Source organism: Pelecanus crispus, chromosome 3, assembly GCF_030463565.1.
Source record: "Pelecanus crispus isolate bPelCri1 chromosome 3, bPelCri1.pri, whole genome shotgun sequence".
In the NCBI taxonomy this organism is placed as follows: Eukaryota; Metazoa; Chordata; class Aves; order Pelecaniformes; family Pelecanidae; genus Pelecanus; species Pelecanus crispus.
Genome location: NC_134645.1, coordinates 118,541,612 through 118,562,090, shown reverse-complemented (window position 1 = coordinate 118,562,090; position 20,479 = coordinate 118,541,612). Strand labels below are relative to the sequence as shown.

Here is a 20,479-nt window from a genome sequence, read left to right as displayed (position 1 = left end):
CCAGGGATAGGAATCAGACTCACTGGTCTGTGGTCCCTGTGAGGATCCTCTTGAGATCCATTTTTTAGATGGGACTTGCATTCTGGCACAGTGGTTTTTTTGTAGCGTTTGTGGATGCACCTTAGCCTGCCGTTTAACGTAATTTCACATTTGTGTTTCTTGAGAACTGAGGGCTGAAAGCCATCTGGTCATGGTGGTGTGCAAGCACATAACTTACCTGATTAGCCTGACACTTCCTAGGTGTTTTCTTCTAACTCATCTAGTTCTTCTGAGCTCTCTCCCCCACATCTTCAGCAGTGAGGGCTGACACAAAGATCTCATTGTTTTCTTCTGCTATGGACTTACCAATGAGTGTCCCTTTCATGCCTTGTCACCAAGTGATCCTACCACTTCTCTAGCTGGCTTGCCAATTTTGAGCAACTTCAGAACTTTTTGCTATTAAATTTACTGTTCTTTAGAAGACACTTTCCAGGTACTTTTTAAAACCTTTTAGTTTCCTCTTTGGCCTATCACACTTTGAGTTTTCCTCATTGATCTACTTATTCCTCAGTGGTATCTCAACAAACAAACTCACATGAATGAATATGTAAGCTAACAAAAATTGAGAGACCACTAAACACTACTGTGTTCGAAGGCTTAAAACTCAAGTAAGCTCTCCTGAACTAGCAGTCATTGTGGATGTTTTTGAACATCTTTCAGTGTGATCCCTGAATTAGTAATCCAGCAATTAGTGACACTGTAGTCAGGTTGTGACAACTGTTCCTTTGGCTGAGCTGTGTTTGATATAGATAAGTCAGTGTTTCACAGCTCCTTGTATTTCTTTGTTAAGCACAAAACACTACAAAGCATCGTCATTCTTAGTTGGGACTAAATAATATTTAGGTGACTCAGAAAAAGAGCCTATTGATAAATAGTTGTTTGGGTTTGCCTCTTTGGTTTTATTTCTTCAAGGTAAATTGCGCTTAAGAAAAAAAAATGGTTACAGCGTTGCTTATTTTTATTTTTCAAGGGTTATATAAGCTATTCTGTTAAATCCTACTTCTGAAAGCTGAGCAAGTGTTGTTCAGAAATACTCTTTTAGAAAAGAGGATCTTCAAACCAGCCTTTCATTTCAACAGAAGTTTGAGGTCTAGCTTACCTGTGTTCCTCTGGAGACATACTTGTGGCTTTTCATGCAGGGGAGGTAGTTGAGATAAGTACTAATGCTTTCCTTTTTGCAAAGGGTTTTATTCCTCTCTGGGAAACAGTATAAAGGTGACCAAAAGCTTTTTGAAGCAGTCTTCCCCTAGTCAGTTGGCTTTATCTTTCTTTTACTTTCCTTTTCTGTGCTTCTGTAACTATTTTCTCCAGTCAGTGAGCATCATTAAATTTGCCAGCAGCCTGATTGAAATTTTCTGTAACATGCTTCATCTTAGAACACAAAATATTTTAGCAAAATTTTATTCGCCTGGGTTGGCAATATAGGTAACTTTTCAGCCAATGCTGAAATCCCATCGAGTGAGACAGCTGGCTCCTCCATCTCTTTGTTTTTTTGTGCCTTTTTTTCCTCTTTCCTCTCCCTTCCAGCCCCCCCGGTTCTTCCTTGGAGGGTTGAGGATGAATGCCAGATTGGCCTGAATAAATTTAGCCTAGGAAGCTATTCATGAAAATATGTATCACAGTAGGAGAAGGTGGTCACTGAGAAACTCATGCTTCTACTCAGAAGTGCTAGCAGTGTCCCTGGATTAGGATGAAAAAATATTTGACTTCTGGCATTTTAATAACTTTCAGGGAAGAGAAAATTAGGTGGTTTGTTTTGTCATATAGGTCACAGAATATTTAGTTTTCAAGCTTTAAATTAATAAGGTATGGAAATATTTGCATGTGTCCAGTCAAGTAACTGTACAAATTAAAAGGATACTATATTTTACTTAGGAAACTAAAACATATTGTACTGAAGTTTGACAGTAGGAATATATGTTTGTCCCAAGGTCTGTATATGTATATATACTACATCTGCTGCCATATAGATCAAGATTAAATAAATATTCTAAAAAAATAATCAATAACATAATTTATACAAAAACAACACAAAATGATTTTTTTAGAGAGAAGAGAGATGGACAGAAGGTTAGGATAATTACCTAAACTGTGACATTATTTACTGAGAATAATGCTGTCTGCAAATGGGAAATGAATTATGTACTATGAATTTAGCAGGCAGTTTGCTCAAAATTATGTAGTAATTTTCTATTTTCAGCATTGTTCTTTCAGTTGACATTTTGACTTTTTATATATCATGTGTTAGTTCCACTAGAACAGCTTTCAGGTGAAATGACGAGATAAGATTTTTTTCTACCTAAATCTGACTTTTCAATATCTTTCCCAATAAGAGAAAGTCTGTAAGAGAACACAAAACAGAAAATAATATCAAAACATTTTCTCTTGGGACAAATTATTCCTGACTCTTGCTGATTAAAAACAAAGCAAAAAAGCATTTAAAACAGAGCACTAGAGCAATTTGTTCAATTTTTCGGACACAAGTCATTTAACATAGCTGGAAACAGCTGCCTGGACAACTTTTCAAATTATTTTTATGTTTTATTACTTAACAGCAGCCTCTTGCATTTTTTTTTTTCCTGCAGCAGTACTGGCTTCTCTATTGGAAACTATGTTGATTTAACTTATACCTAGTGGTTTTGTTTAGGCTTAAAGTCACTTTGTTGTCATTGTTTCTTCTGCTGCTGGCTATTAAAAGATCATGTGTTACTTTTGTAACCAAATTTCATCTGCTAGGAATTTACCTTAAAAAAATCTTCGGTACAAATTCAAGGCAATTTCTAGCATATGCAGATATTAACATTCAGTAGTCTACAAATACTGCAGATATCCTGGTTAACTATATGATTTAATTTTGTGATGGGTGGCTGTTTGACATTAAAACAAAATGTATAGATGAAATCAAATTTGTTAACTGTGTTTTCTTCCCAGTTTGGAGTATTCTGATAATTCTAGCCAGTGTTTGTGGTACCTCTGCAGATAAGAGTTAAAAAATGCTGAAGAACGTGGTTTTGTATAATAGATACTGTACACTGCATAGCCCAATTCTAATACTATCTTAAATTTAACTTCTGAAGCAGAAATAAAAAAAACGGGTAATACTATTTTAAGGTTGTGTGCTAGCAACATCTGATTCATAATTCAAAACTAACAGCATAACTCTCAATCCTTTCTTATTCAATCTCTTTTGGGGGCTTTGTTGGCAGAAACCATTCCTGTGATTCCACTTATATCATAACTTTAATCATACCAGCATCTTGAGCAACCTTTGTCCTTACAGCATCCAGTTAGTTTCCCAACATAATGATCTTGAAGCAGCAGCAGAGTATGCTGCCTTCCTATCCAAGTGTTCCAGTTTTCAACCATTACATTTCAGCATTGCTTATTCAAAACACATAACATTCCTCCTATTAAAGCAAAACAAAACAAGAATACCAGCACAAAGAGATGGTTTGTTCTTTTTAGACTCCAGTTTTGAAATATTATAATTTTCCAGCCTTTTGTAGATTTTGTATTCCCAACGTTTTTCTGTTCATAAAGCAACAAAGTGCATTTGCATGAAATGTCATTTATGATCATATGTTTACAGTTTGAATTGTTATTGTAGGTCCTTATTGCCTGATAGTGGAGGAAAGCAGGACTTCAATGAAATTGGAAAAAATAAATTTTCTTTCTGAAGTCACAAGTGCTTATTTACAAACTGTTTAGCTGTGTTTTCATGTTCCTCTGGTAATTCACCAGCTCCTTTATTTTTTGGCTGTTTTTTTGTCATGAATTAGTTTATTCTAATTTCACTGCAAATGTACATATTTTCTTTTCACTAATTTCTCTGGAAATGCAAATAACCCTTTTAAGTTAGTACTAGCCTTAATTCCCTAAACAGACTAGGACTGTGAAGCCCTCAGTAACCTGTGTAATCTGCATTTTGTTTAACATTATAACTTGTGTCTGTATAACATATAAGTTTGGGAGTGTTTTAAACTTGGCCACTTTAAGTGAGAGCTAATGGCTTTTAAACTGTGATCCAGGAGCATTTATTTTATACAGCCAGTCATCTGGAATGAAGTTTTGAAACATGCAATTTCAGTTCTTGGAAAAAAGAGAAATCTGGATGAAATCTGTGGTGAAGGTGAGAAAGGAAGCTAGGAATTGGAGTACACAGCTGCATTCCTGGATCTACAAAATCCAGATCTGCTTTTTTGAGTACAGAATGAAATTGCGTGTTTGCATCACCCATGTACAGTGCTGTGGTGACAAGCATTTTTTAAGATTATGAACAGGCTTTAAAAATCATTAAACTTAAATATACCTGAGACATTAGAGGATGTTACAAAAAATTCTGATGGATCATTTAAGATTATAAATCTGAAATAGAAAATTGTTTCAATATTGTCTGAATGTATAAGACCTACCTATAGGTTTGATAACTGAAGATTTATTGCTCAGCTCATCTCTACTTCATTTTTTGTTAGTTTGTGCAACTTTATTCTGATGCATCTTGTAGCTTATAAAAGGTATTCTAGTAGGTATCCTTATATGTTGACTTGGTGTGGTTTTCCTGGTGGGTGATGGTATTTGCTGCTTCCTGTATCCATTTAAAAAAAACAGTTGTAAAAGCTGATCCTGAACAAATCAGTGTTGTCACCCAACAATATACGTAGGTGCAGCAGTGGGAGGACAAAGAAAGTTGAGGTATCCTTGCACTTGAGTGATATGACAGTACAGGTTTTATTTCTGAGATGTTCTGGTCTTCCATCTCAGCCATACACTTTATCTTTTGCTTTGAGCAGATCAGATGTGAGACAGCTGTGATCTGAAAGGTAGGCCACCCCAAATTCATATGGTGTTGCATCTAAGTTAATGTACTCTTGACTCACAGCATGACAACAGATTCAGTTGAGGACAAGTGTCATTTATTTAATGAATGAAAAGCTGTCCTTTGGAGGGATGGCTTTTAATTCTTGAGTGAACAGGCATGTTCAGGATTTTACTTCTTGAGTGAAGTATTTCTTTCCTGTAATTTTTTTTTCCTGCTTTGATATGTGAGGAAAAGCGTAGCCTATATGTGTTTCTCTTTATTCTTTTTTTTCTTTTTTTTTCTTGCCTCCCCTTCCATCAAATTTATAGCACGTTGAATCTCTTGCTACAGGGGTTGTGGCAGTTGCTGCAAGAGTTAGGGAGAGCTCTCATCTTCTTCCTGAAATGTAAGTGCTTTCCAGAGGTGTAGTTTGCTTTCCTTAGAAGCGCTGGAGATGGGCAACAACTAGACACAGGATAGCGGTCACAGTGCAGCTGTGTCTGCAGCAGGAATTTTGCACCCTGCTCCCTCGTGTCTCTTGCTTTGCTTGTGTGCTGTCATCTCCTGGTTTTGCTAACCATTTGGGTTTTGCTTGGTATATGTGTCTTCCTCTGTAGCATAATCTCTTTCTTAGGATTACTTAAAATGGTTTAGAACAGATCTGGTGTTACGAGGGTCTGGGTACAACTGATGTGCCCTCTTGCCTTCCCATTCAGGTTCCTGTGGCTCACTGCAGTTGCAGCTTTTGACCATTACCAAAAGATTACAGCTCACAAGGTGATGGAAATATTTTGCAACTTTAATCCAGAAAGGTCCACAACATCAGTTATGTATTCGGGCTGATTATGAGCAGATTAGCCTTGATGATCTGAGCAGCTTTTCTCATCAGTGTTCCTAGTCACTTCTGTATTACAGTCCGAAGATCATTTTCATTAAAAGCAAAACCAAAAGAATAATACTCCTTTTTAGAACACTTTGAAATATTCTTGGTCTTAAAATAAGTAAACAAGCTAAATAGCCTTACAGTGATCTAATGTTATCTCAATGACATGTTTACATTAGAGCTTTTTAGTATTTATCTCTTACCATAGCTGTACATTGTGGCCACTTACTGAGCAGGAGAGGAACAGGAGAAAAACTGATGCCTGTGACTGATGTGTATGGCTAAATTAAGTATTTTAAAGAAATTTGAAAGAAAAAAGAAATAGCAATTTGCGGGGGGGGGGGGGGGGGGGGGTCAAATTGAAGATTGTATTAGGTATCAAGGTGAAGAAATTCCAAAATCAAAACCTCATCTCTTCTTAAAACTATTGTTGCTTTTATAATATCACAGTGACATATAGATTCTGAAGGGCTTCCCAGGTGCAACTCCCAGAGGATGGGCAAAGAGAAATACTGCTTTCAAAATTCTAGTCAGGGGGACCCTGGTCCCCAGCTGAGGCTTACTGGTAATGGCTGGTGGTGCAATACTGATAGCAACTTGTCCTGATCTGTGCTGAGTAAATCATACCTAATAGCATGCAATTAAATTATCTTTACGTAAAGTGATGGGTGCTTTTTTCTTTTTTCTTTTTCTTTAAATTCCCAAGCAAAGCCTATGCCAGCTTGTTTCACTATTGCCAAGACAACACTGTTACACCACCAAACATAGTGCTAGTCCAAAGAGTGAGTAAAATGCATTGGCGGGTAGTTGATGAGGGATTTCCCTTGGCCATGCTAGGGAGGCTCACAAGTTAAGAGTGTAATACATTTAGGTCCGCTCTGCTGGCTTCTCTGGACACTTACCCAATGTTTGCTGTTGCGTTCATATGTAAAATACCCTTCCTGAGTGATCAGGGAGGGGAAGCTGTTTTGTTGAAACGTCTGTCTAGAAGTACTGGAGGAGATACACCTGGCGAAGCGGGGAGTTGGACACCTAGGCACAATTTCTAAGTATCTGAAAGACTCCGAAAAGCCAGCAGAGATAACAGTGTAGTAGAGGTTTGGTTTTTGTTTGGTTTTGACAGACAGCATTAGAAGGAGAACAAATTGAATATGACTTCTTTTCTGTCTTACCTGTCAAACTCATTTGTATTTACAGAAATTGCTGTAGAGATTTTGTTTTGTAAGTGCCTGTTACAATTTTAATGAAGTCAAAGCATTTGTAAACCCTATGAATGCTGCAGTAAGAGTCAGCCTTTACCAATTTTGCTGATTTCCTTTATGGCCAGCTACTATTACTAGCTAGTTATTATGGTCTCTTCGATTAAAAACTGTTAAGACTTTTTTGAATACTGACAATACAGCTATGACCTTTCTATATTAGTGTTTGTTAGAACAGGTATCATGTCCAGCTGAACTACGTATTTCATGGACGTAGAAATATTTGTGCTTATCTTTTAAAAAAGATGTATTATTGCAAATGTGAAGATGTGAAATGTTTAATATGTAAAATTATGAAGTAATACAAGTTCTATGCAGCTTGATACCAAACAGTTTAGGTTTTGTATTTTCTCATTGAGCTTGTGTTGAATGCCTAATAAATACTGTGCAAACAACATTCTTATTTAAGAAAACATTTTAAATCTATACAAGGATGACAAATCTGAGAGAAGGAAAACTGTGTGTGTTTCCAGTAAATGAGTTTTGCAAACAACAGTAACTTGGGAAAGATTATTTTTCATAGATTAAAAAAAAACCTAGAAGGTCTCACACCAGATACCAGTATAGGCTCTTGCTTGAAGCTGGCTGTGGGATTTCTCTAATTTTTTTGTTTCTTGTTCCTCGTATGTACATCCAAGGATCACACTGATCCTTTAAACAACATGTACATCAGATTACCTTCCACTTCCTTCTCTTTCCCTCCTTGTAACAGTTTGTAATCGTTATTATTTGTTGTGGTACTACTGTATCACACAGTGGTCCTTGATCCAGGTTTTTATTTATTTTATTTTTATTACAACCTCGTGTTGAAACAAGAGGTGGAAGAGGTTCAGATAAGAAAAACGGTGAAATAGTACTGACCAAATTTGATAAAGAGCAGTCCTGGCAGAACTGCAGAATTATTACATCTTTGTAGGTATTATTTGGCAAAAGTATTAGCAGTAATACTGCTGATTAGAGAGCCTTAAGGTGTTCCTTTGAAGGCTGAACAGGCAGCATGGAAGATTGCACACGGATGCTCTTAGGGAGATGTAACAAATGGGGAATAAAAGTTGGTGCTAGTGATAGATGTCATTTGGGAGGGTGACAGCTTGGTCAGAATGTTATGGTTGGAAGTAAAGTGGCAGTGTTTTGTTTTGTTTTTTAAAAAAAAGGAATTTCACGTTTAAAGACGATGGTTGGCCAATGTATTGAAGACAAGGGTGGACCAAAAAGAAAATGGTTTTAATTTACCTTAGTAATTAGTAGTATTTTAAGTCATTGTTGTAAATACTCAAGCTTAGTTCTACCTCAAGGTGAAAAATCATGTGCTATTCAGGAAACATTCAAAATGTTATCTTTTCATCTTCAGAAGCCATTTCTCAAGGAAGAGTTCAGGTGTATTTGTTTGGAAATGCTTTCAAGATTATCTTTGACTTTATGAATGATCCGGTGGGCTGTGCACTGGAAGAAGAGCGCTGACATTGGGTTCTACTCTTAACGGAGAGAGGGGAAACCTAGCAAAAGAGAGCAAATTTACCCTTATAGGTTGTCAGAGGGACCTGCCTTTCTTACAGAGGATTTAGGCAGTTATGTTAAACAGGTTTCCTCATCTTGCTCTGACTTTCCCTGTCTCCATGCTCAGGTTCTAGCTTATCACCTAAAATGACATACCAGGGTACATAATAAGCAGTGGATTGGTTTCTAGCTGATATAATTGTATTGTAGAGGTACTGCTCTGCTTGCCTATCTCTTTTCTGAGGTTTTATTATTCTGTTACTAATCTCCTAAGCAACCTTGAAAGAACTACTGGTGGTGTTTATAAAATCAATGAGTTTGCAATGTTTAGAGGGCTTCAGAAAAATATCGTGTGGAGAGGAAAAAGGCTGCCCTTTAGCATTTAATATGACTTGGTGAGCAGCCTGTCAGCTAAGAATTGAAAAGAAAAAAAGGGAAGGGGAAAAAAAAAATCAATTTAAAGTGACCAGCATGTCACAGAAAAATTCAGGCATGCTTCATGGTTCAAACATTTGGTGCATGTTTTACCCTGCTGTGCAGGGTTAATGTTCATAAGTTTAGCTTCTAATTTAGCAGAATCATTCTGTAATACAAAGTATATTTGTCCAGTACACTCAACATTCTTGAGATCACAGCAGTTAAATTAGCTGTTACTTTTAAAAAATAGTTCAATTGCAGTTGGCATCCCCAGGTATTTTTTTGGTGGCTCTTTTGGCCGCACTCCTCAGTGGGTGCTACACAGAAGGCACGGTGCTGCCGTGTGGGTATTGTGCTGCTGGTGGCCTCGTTTTTAATGGAAGAGAGAAATCAAGGTATTGAGTGTGCTGAGTGATTGCATATCGCGCACAGCTGTGTTCGAGTGGAGGTGCCTAGACATAGCCACTGTCCAGATTTTGAGATAACTGGGAACTCTATAGTACATGTGTACCTCTTTCATTTCAAACACGCAGACTATTTGTTTCACGTTCTAAATTGTTGCTTTGCTATGTGTGTCTTTGACTACGGAAGTTGTTGGTTGGTTAAATATGGACTAGATGCATAATTTCTAATGCAGAAAAGTAAGTTTTATTTGTGATGAAGGTATTTTGAAAACAAAGGTTGTCCTAATCCATGGATGATCAATATTTAATTATTTGAAGGTTTCATGGTATAGGCGATGCCTCATGTGTAATTTACAGATCCTGCAACACTTCTCGTTCTTTGAAAGTATTAGTGCTTGACACTCTAAAATGCCAAGCTATTCCTTTTATCAATTCTGTATGATAGAAGTGTATCAGAAATTCAGTAACAACGCGCCCCTCCCCACCGCCCCCCCCCCAGTTTGCAATATTGCTTCCATTCGATTTACTTTTGAGATAGAGTCTCTGTTTTAGAGTAAAGTTACTTATAGTATTTGTAATTAAGGAGAGATTTCATAGAATCATAGAATGCTTTGGGTTGGAAGGGACCTTGAGAGATCATCGAGCCCAACCCCCCTGCAGTAAGCAGGGATTGAACCTGTGAACTTGGTAAGTTTTCTTTGATTTGTTGAAGTGTTTTACCAATCATTTGCCTAGTTCAACATTAATCAAAATGAGGGGTTTAAAAAGAAATAAATTCAGTCATAGTGAGGTACTTGTTAGTATTAATTTGTTTAGGCAAGTTTCTGTAAATTTTTGTAGCATATGGAATAGTCTAAAACTTTCCAAACGGACAAATTTTGAAGTCATAGCAAATAGCCCTTACAGAAAATTTGGAATTCTGTTGTGCTTAAAACTTCCAAAAAATAGAAAAAATATTTCAGTTCTGAATACAGGGATCAATTACAAAGTGGTAAATTCTTCCACAGATATTTACAGTGGGTTTTTTTTAGTTTGTTTTAAATTATTTTCACAGGCTGATCCAAAAGACCTGATTCAGATGGTCACAAAGCATGTTACTCAGCATGGCTGTACAGACTGGCCTGAAGAAATCACAATTTTGATAAATCAGCTGCGTTACTACAATGAACGACTACTGGATTTCACTCAAGCTCAGATTCTGCAAGGACTTGGCAAAGGAGTGGATGTGCAGAGGTTTACAGCAGATGGACAGTACAAGAGAGAAACAATACTAGGATTGGCGGAGTAAGTAATATCTGTTATGTTTATTTACTTTATTTTAAAATGGAATTACTTTAAGCTTTAAATCAGGAAAGTAAATTGAAAGTAGTGCTGACCTTTAGAAGAGATAAGTTACTGGTTCCTTTAGATATTTACACAGTAATTTTGCTACAGTTGAAGCCTTTTCTGTTCAGCTACTCCACTTAAATGAAATGTTGCTCAAATAAGTGGATTGATAACTTTTAATGGAAGCTGTAACTGTTTGTTTATTAACTGCTAATATTCAATGATGAATGAAATCAGAGCATAAGTAGAGGTCTGATCTCTTCCTTTCATCTCCTGTAAATGTGTCCTAGCAGGACATACCCTAATATACCCTAATAGAGTATGTCCAAGCATCAAATTTTGTAATGAACTATAGGGTTTTTTAAAAAAAAAAATTAATAAACTGTATTTTATTTTTAATAATTTAGTTAAAGCTACTGTATATTACAAAATTTTTCCCCTGCAGTCATTTGGAAGTACTGAAGCCTTCACTGCACATATTCTGATATTTAGAATGCTTTTGTCTCATTTTTCAGTTATCCACAATAGAAAAAAAGGAAAGATACAGGATAGTACTGTCTCTTCATTTTAAAAATACCTTTAATTAACATCTGCATGCAGGTACTTTACGCTGTGAACAAGTCACGAATATATACTTCAACTGTATATGTTTTGAATACGGTCACAGTTGAATAGCTGCTAGACTGTCAAAGGAAGATTTCTGTGCAATAACAAGCTTTTAATACAATTTTTAACCTAATTTTAAACTACTCTGCATAAAGCTTTTGAAGAGCATATTTAGATGTTTACAGTCTTCCACCTACGTAGCTGCTGATAGCTACAATTCCAATAGAAATTTGTTAGTAAAAAAACCACTGATATGAAATGGTAAGTAAGAACAGTAGTGTAACCTCAGGTTTTGAACACTAAGCTGCTGGTTTGCATCTATAAAATCTATACCTGCATAAATTTTGACACTGCATTCATAAAAAGAGCTAGTAAGAATCTTTTAATGTTTCTATTGGAGTTACCTGTTTTGTTATATATTGTTCACTGAGCACATATTGTATCAGTAGTATGTCACTAGGTAAATGTTACATCTTGATGATTATATACAGTAATTCCAATACAAAAATCCTTCTGTTATTACAGATATTTATTTTGGATGCAGCATGCTTACTTACATTCTCATCTAAGAGTCCTTTAGATACTGTCTTTTGTAAAAATAAAGTAAACATGAAGGGAAAGTTCCTTACAGTAAGTAGAGATCAAAACACAATATGAAACAGTTAGTAAAAATAAGGCTTCATAGCACGTGGATGAGCATGGTAGCTCCATATTAGGCAGCTGCAAAGATCCAATTAATTACTTGTTTAGCTTGCAGCTTCCTTGCTTTAATCTTCTCAGTTGATTCTTAATCTGCATTTTCTAATGAAAACAATGTGCAAATTCAATATAGTTGTGCAGCATATTTTTTCTTATTTTTGAGTTAACATTAAGTGCCTCATGTTTTTCATCTTTTATGAAGTGCCGTTTGCAGAACAACACCTGGAAGAGATGGTATCTTATGGTATCTTATTTACAAACCAGCTTTGTACTAGAATGAGCAATTTGCTAAAACTACTTAACAAATAGTTTTCAATTTTATCTTCCATATTTGGTGTCTTATCATTAGAGCTTATTATGCATTATTTATCAAATATTTAAAGATCTGGGTGCCTCACAGACTTAATCAAGGTTCGTTCTCAAGTAGTTAACAATTTGTGTGGGCAAAATAGAGCCAGAATGTATCCGGAAAGGAATTAGGGAAACTACAGCAAGACTGAATGGAAACTCTTGAGTAATCAGGTGACATCCCATGTAGCTTCAGGCCAGCTATGGTGTATAAGGTTTCTAAATTATTCTTTTATTTGAGGCCAGCTTTTGGGTGGCTTTTTTTTTATTTCATTCACCTGCTCTGAGGTCTTCAGCCCTTCACTGCTTCCCTTAAAATGTTGAAATCAGAAGTTGATTTTAATGATTTAATACCAATTTCTTCCTTTTCTTATGTCACTGATCTGAAATACTTATTTTAGATTTTTAGAAAAATTGTGCAATTATCAAGCAATCTGAATTTCATGACTTGGCTTGTGCTTACTGGGTTCTCAGAATGATTTTGGTGCATATGAACTAGGTCCCTTTCCAGAAGACTAGACCAGAAGGTCCTGTGTAAACCCACTTTGAATGTTCTTTAGCTCTTATTAGTGATGTTAGCTTCTGAACCATTGTGTATGCTTTTGCTATACTGCTCTGCTGTATTGCCAGGGTAGACGCAGCCTTTTCTTCCTGATGCATTGCTGCTGCAGGACTTAACAAACAGCTGTAGCCTTCCATCTCATTTTCCTGCTTCAAACATGAGAGGAAACTGAAGGCTCTTGGCTTAAACCTTCGTTTCACTTCTCCAAGTTGGATTTTTTCTTTTTTTTAACGTTTTTTGAGGACGGGCAACCGGAGAAGTGGATCTCATTTCTCATTATTATGATTGAATCCAGTGGTGGTTCTAATGCTTTGTAGCTGATTGATGCCAACAGAAAATGTTGAAGACGGCGATTGTGAGCAAACACATGCACATGTATGATACAACAGAGGTTTTAGAGAACAAGATAGAAAAAAAAAAAATTCTGAGCTGCCAAATGTTCACTTCTGCGAGCTTGAAGATAGTCAGCAAAATCCCGGCTGAATGCTACTGCACAGGCATGTTTTCTGATACTTTCACAGGCGTGTTTTCTGATACTTTCACAGGCGTGTTTTTTGATACTTTGGAAATGCATGCTAGTACACAGGCAGGGTGGCCAAGAACCATCCACAAGAACTGCTTATGACTTTGCTTTTGCACCAGACTCAGTGCAACAATACACAAGAAGTAGATCCGAACCGTGCCTGCGCCGGAGCCTTCGGTGGGGATTTCTCTGGCACTCCTCAGGCTCACAGAGGCAGGCAGTTAGGGCTGGGCACGAAAAGGGGTGTGTGAAAGAAAGCTAAAAGGTCCTTTACAAGGTAGTGGCCATTTTTTTCAGCTTTTCATTGTGTAACAACTACTTGGTTCTTGTCTTGTCAGTTTTCTCTTGACAATGAATAGCTTGTTATTGTTCTTCATTTATACAGCATCATTTCCTTAAACCTCCATTGCCTTCTGCTGCCACTGCATGCCACCCTTAAGATGGAAGGACAGGTTTTTAGTAAGGTTTATAAAATTCTAGGTGGAAAGGATCCCACTAATTCCAAGAGCCACTCCTGATTTGTATGATTGACTGAGTTATTGTGCAGTTAAAGCATTCATATCATCTTCCTCTTTCACTGAATCACAGCGTCACGTAATAGTTGAGGTTGGGAGGGAGCTCTGGAGATACATGATCCAACCCCTTGCTCAAGCAGGGCCACCTAGAGCCAGTTGCCCAGGACTGTGTCCAGATGACTTTTGAATACCTCCAAGGATGCAGACTCCACAGCCTCCTGGACAACTTGTGCAAGTGTTTCCTTACGTTCAGAGGGAACCTCCTGTGCTTCAGTCTGCCTACTGCCATTTGCAATTGTGCTGTCACTGGGCACCACTGAAAAGAGCCTGGCTCTGTCCTCTTTGCACCCTCCCTTCAGGTTTTTATGTACATTGATGAGATCTCCCCTGAGACTTCTCTTCTCCAGGCTGAACAGTCCCAGCTCTCTCAGCCTTTCCTCACAGAAGCGATGCTCCAGTCCCTTCATCGTTTTTGTGGCCTTTCACTGGACTCTCTCCAGTAACTCCATCATTCATTTCAGAACTGCTCAGTTCATTTCAGAAGTTGTTGTACTATTTACTTTTTAAGCAGAGGGTTATTAGATCATTCCTAAAGATCATATTTTTCTTCTGTCAGGATATTCTGTATCTGAATTGATGATACAAGGAAAGTAATATATTGTATTTTTTTTTTTTTAAATTAATGAAAGTATTGAGATGAGTGGTGAGGACTAGCCTGCAGAATAGTGCTGTTAACCTCATCACCTCCAGTGTACCTTTTTCTGAATATCCTCTTTTATCTTCTCCGTAGCCAGTGACATACTCGCTGTGCAGTTCTTGCATCAATCTTCGCTTTAACTAGTAATCCTTTTGTTGACAGTACATCAAATGATCTGTGGAAAAGGCAAAGGAATGTAAGTTTACATGTGTTGTGATTTGACAACAGCTGTTGTGTATTGCTGGTTAAAAAAAATCTGCTTCTATGTACTGAATGACAACCTGCGCAAACTGTGGCTACTAATCTGGAATTTACTTTGTAGTGTTGTCATGGTACTTCTCCCTAATGTTGAAAAATAGAATAGAACATCTGCCTTTAAAGACTAGATGACTCTTACTGAGTTTTTTTGACAAAGTTATAGATCATCATCCTCTTATACATACATCATTACTTGATGGGTTAAAAAATGTTCTTCTGTTTGCGTTGAAGTATTGAGTCTAGTTTCAAGAGGTTGGGTACAGGAAGTCTTGCTGTGCTGGAAAATCAGAGGGGAAGTGCTGTGGCCATTGGAACAGAAGAGACAGGATAGTATGTGGGATTTTTTTTTTTCCCTATCTTCTTAAAAATATTTTAAAAAGTACTTTCTCTTAAGATATATTTATTTCTTTTAATTTTAATGCTTGTGTTCTGCCTCCTTTAATTTGCTTGCATGTTATTCAGTGTTAAGTGCCTAATTTTTTTTCAGGGGTTGTCATAACTAAGAGTCATTACAAGAGGGTTGTGGGGTTTTGGCTTGTTTGTTTGGTTTTTGGTTTGGTTTGGTTTTTTTTTTTTTTTTAACAGAGCAATAGTTATAATGCAAAGGCTATTCTAATAGCTGGTTGTGAATTTTTTTCAGCATTATGTTCATTCTTGGGATTTTGCTTTTCTACTTTGCATCCTGTATCTTTAATTCTACAATACCTGTAGCAACTATCACAGTGGAATATAATGATATATTGGATCGGGCATCTAAAAATCAGAATTAAGGTGTATGGATGTGTCAGCTGTCCACCTAGGGTGGGGGGAAAATCGTATACTCCAGCTGTAAGCCTTGTTTAGCGTAGATTAAGATAGGGTATAGATCTACATTTGTAAATGACAAAAAAAGAACTGGCTCTCTAATATGTAGTTTTTTTCTGCTTTCCTTTTATTGTCATACATGGGTAACGATGATAGTATAGAAAATGTTGTAGTAAAGTTATTGTTGTTCCACAAAGTCTGCCTGCTGCCCCCCAGTATTGTAGAAAACAATGTAATGAATCTAAGGAAGGTGTTAAGCATGTGATAAGGTCACTCAAGTGTATGGAGTTAACATGAGTCTGTAGATGAGTGATGTTAATATAATTTTGTAAACTAATTTACTGACAGTTGCAATTGTATTTTGTAACAGTTCACATTGTGTAAGGCTTTTTTGCATAGTCCCACATGACTTTTTAATTAAAGAATCTAAAACAATATGGTCAGCAGTATTCACATAAAATACATTTTTTTAAAAAGTTGTTTGTAACAGGTCTATTACAATGTAATTATAAACAGATACTATTTTTCTTGGAATGATCTTGGGGGGGCGGACACGACAACCACAACCAAACCAAAAACTAAAACCCCCAAAACCCCGTATCAGCCTTAATAGTTTTCTATTGCTCCTATACCAGCATAAAACCAAAACCCACATGTGTCTATTAGAACCATACTGGCTTCAGTGGATTAGTAAAAATTAATATGAAGTTAACTTCAGGCTTTCATCACTTAACAGACTGTGCATCTATTGTTCTGTTAAAGCGATATACAGTAACAGAAAACCAGCTTTTAATATTTCTTGGACATTTACAGAGTGGAGCTGGGCATTTTCACGCCTTCTTTTAGTCTGCAAATACTAAGAGTGTTTCTGTCCTCTTGTTTCTGTCTGTGAATTTCTCGGAAGAGCTTTGAGGACCTACATACCAGTTGTGCTAAAAGACTGTAGGTGTTGCAGCTAAATCAAATAAATGCTAACTGTGACACATTACACCCTTTGTCACATTGTAAATGAAATGAAATGAAAACTGAGGTTTTTGCTTTAGCACAAAAGTTAAGCAGAAACTGTCATTGAGAACCACAGTGTATGTGGAGCAGGTGCCTGTCTTTGGAATATTTATTATGTAGTTTAATCATTTTTTTTTCTTTTTCTTTTTTTTTTTTTCCCCAAATGCAGCACTGAGTATAAGCAAATGCAAGAAGACACACTTTGTGTACCTTTATTTAACTGTGATTCAAACTAGTGAATAAAATCTAGTTTCTTGTTTATGAAAAAAAATGTAAAATAAATCATTACTTTTTAAATATAATTATTTATTTTCATGTCATGTCTCTAAGGGCTTAGCATAACTTTTCCTTGTTTTCTTTCACGTTTCTCCTCTGTAAGAACACTGGAAGAAAATGTCTACAAGATTGCTGTTTCTTTGGCTCAGCGATACAATGTTCCACTTTGGGAAGTTTATATGACCCATCTGGAATTCTTATTCACCGACAGTGGGTAAGTGGTCTCCCTTACATGTACACATAGGATTCTGTTACACAGAAATATGTGCCAACCTGTGAGAAGATTGAAGTATATTGGGGGTAGAGTTTGGTTTGTGTTTGCATATTTCTTGTGTTGTGGTAGTTTGGGAATTTTTTTGTCTTTTCTGTGTGATGCTTTTGTAACCAGCCATGAAAATAGGTGTTAAAAGCAAGGATAGAAGTCCATGTGTGTCTTATTGTTCTTATAAGTATCGTGTGACTGTTTCAGTGATTAGGTTTCCACGGCTTTGAATGCTTAGTGCTGTCTTCCAATAGCAAGTTACCTTGTAATTATTTTTACAGTCCCTTGGAATATGTCCTGAAGCTTGATAAGTTTTATATAATTATTTATTTTAAAATAAAGTTTTACTATTTATTGATCTCTCTTCTACATAATAGCAAAGGAAATAAATATATTGGAGCCTCCCATTCATCTGTTATCTTGGTTTCAGTTTTTTGTAGAACCACTTTTTTTCTTCATAATATTTCTTTGGAACTGTTCTAGCCTAAAAAATTATGGCAGACCAGACCTGGCATTGGTGGGGTGCTTGGTGGGGCGATGCTTTTCTTTTGTATTCCAGAGTTGGTTCCAGGGCCTTTTTTTTAAAAAAAAAAAAAAACAAACCAAACAACAACAACAAAAACCCCTTTGATATCTTGTCAGTCAGACAAGTACTTTGTGCTTAGTGAAAGATGAATAAACCCATTCGATGAAAGACTAAGCTACTTGCCTGAGTAGTGCGTTTGGATGTCAGTGATGTAGAGCCCCCTGTGTAATACAGCAGCTCTTATCTACTGTTCTGACAGACATGATCAAATTAGTCTAGTTTGTTCCAGTTTTTAAATTGTGAAAGCAGCTTTAGCTTGCAGCAGTATTTGTACCTCTCTTAACATTAACTATTAATTAAAAAACATTAAAATGCTTTATAAAACATGAGGCATAAAAAACCAAAGCCTGATAGATGTTGGTGCAAGATCTAAGAAGATGAAATGACATTCTGAGATTTTGTTTGCTTCCTCCAGAAAACAGAGAAGTCGTACCCTCTAAATTTTGATGCTGCTAAATTATTTAGTGCTTTAAACAAAATAGACAGTCAGGGTATAAACATGGCAATACTGGGGTGAACGTGAAAGTGCCAGCTGACTTCTCTGGGACTAGAATATTACCTAAGGTATTTTGCAACAGTTTTCTATTGTTTTCTTTGTTCTTGTCCTCCATGAGTTAGTATTCATAGAATTCTGAAATCAATGAAGTACAAAGTAACAACCTTCTCCCTAATGAAATTCAACAAAGTCTTGAAAATTGATCTGTAATAGCATAATATGCTGCTGAGCATGTTTTTGTTGTATCATAATCTCATTTTAAAGTTGATTGACAGCATATGGCCATTACAGTATATTTTAGTCTTGGGATTATGGCATTAATAATGCAAGCCTTGTTATGCATTCATTCTGAACTGAAAAGAAGTTTATTCTAAGACTTAATCTTTTTAACCAAATACGCAGTATTTCTGTAAGCCACTTTATGTAGGGAGAAGCTCAAAAGAAGCACTTACTTGTGTGTTAGCTATTTCTTTATTACTTGATGACAAATAAACATCACATGTTTTTCTGTTATGCTGTGTTTTTAAGTCTGATGAAAATGGTTTAGAATTTTTTTTTTTTAATTTGGTGGAAATTTAATTGTTTCTTTTGAAGAATATGATCAAATTTCAGTACCAAAAATCTATAAAATACATTTTATTATTTCAGTGACAGGAAATGTTTGTTTGCCTGTCACTGGAATCTATTATACCAAAATCTTTCTGAACAGCATAATGAACCTTTCCACCTTCCCCACAGCTGCCCACCTCCACACCCGCAAAACACACAGCAAACCTCTATAGATCCTGTCAATATAATTTGATGTCCATGTAGCCTTTAGTTTGAACTTTGGGTGTGGACAGAAAAGGTATTCAAATCACACTCTTGAAATACATCAGTCCCAAGTGTCTGTTTTGTCTTATATAAAGAGTGAATGACACTTTATTTCCATTAGTATCATACTTATTTCCATTAATATAGTAGAACACTTAACAAATAGCAAGAATTTAGAGACTTAAAGTAATGTTTACAAGGTTAAGAACCTAACTGGGGTAGGTTCTAGATGTAAAAATAACTCAAAATAACTTATTCTCCCCCAGAAATCAGAGACTCGTTTTAAACTGAGAGAAGGCTGTGTTTCTGGTATTTGTTGCAAGAAAATCATCTTTAGGAATGAAACTGAGACATATATTACTTAGATGTCAAAGAGAAACTCTAACTTATGTGTGGCATTTATATGTAGGAGAAATTCATATCGACATTCTAACTTAATCCATTTTAAAGGTTTAAGAAATTCAAATGGGATTAGAAGACATCAGATTTCCAAGTGAAACGTACTACCTAATATGGTGTGTGATTGGACTCAGGGGAGAGTCAAGGTGGTAGTCATCCATAGGTGACTTCTTTCCTCAGATTTTAGGTAAAACTTTCACTTGAGAAACTTAAGATGATAATTCCTTGATATGCACCCGTTTTTATCCCAGGTGAGGAAGAAAGGAGTAATTGCATTCAGCTATCTTTTACATAGTCAGCTGGAGGTGTCTGAATTCATGCTGTGAAAGAGCTTATGTATTCTTCTCAAAAGGGTCAAGAAAAAATTTTCCTGAAGCAGTGAGACTGGCTGAGGTCAACCCAAGACTTGCTGATATTTTCATAAGTTTTCATGGATGACAATTTGAGAGGCAACTTGATAAAACTGTCGAGTGAGATATGCTGAGCATGAATAATATTGTGAAATAGATTAGCTAGTGGGCAAGAGCCAATTTTCAGTGATGATATCTCTCAAAGCATGCACAGGTGCTCATCTACTAGAAAAAATAGAATGTAATAAGTTGGGAGAGCTTCTAATTGGGGAATAGAATTTTCTAGCATATCTCAGCCACACGGTTGGTTGGGGTTTGTTGGGTTTTTTTGGTTGGTTGGTTGGGTTTTTTTGTTTGGTTGGTTTTTTTGTTTTGGTTTGGTTTTTTTTTAAGAAAAAAAAGGCTTCCTATATAAAAAGTTCTGGACATGTGTCTACTTTTACATATAGCTATAATTAGAGACGTGAAATGCTGCTTTGAATCCCACTTCAGTATTCATGACTGTTAATCTGCACATCCAAGTCAACAGATAACAAGATCAGGAAATACAGGAGCTCCTTAGCTCAGGTATATGGAGGATAACAGCTGTCTAAATATTTATGAAAGAGTATTTACTCTTTCAAAATGTCTTACAAAGTTGAACTTTACTGGATAAAT

The 20,479-nt window shown here is 36.2% G+C and overlaps 1 protein-coding gene across 1 annotated transcript in view; it reads left to right on the top strand.

The window, feature by feature from the left end:
* Window positions 1-20,479, top strand: part of NBAS (NBAS subunit of NRZ tethering complex) — a 182,115-nt gene that overhangs the window by 96,337 nt on the left and 65,299 nt on the right. The window contains exons 41-42 of the mRNA XM_075706796.1: window positions 10,352-10,581; window positions 17,020-17,130. Of these exons, the coding sequence (XP_075562911.1) occupies window positions 10,352-10,581; window positions 17,020-17,130 (341 nt within the window). The remainder of the gene's footprint in view (window positions 1-10,351; window positions 10,582-17,019; window positions 17,131-20,479) is intronic.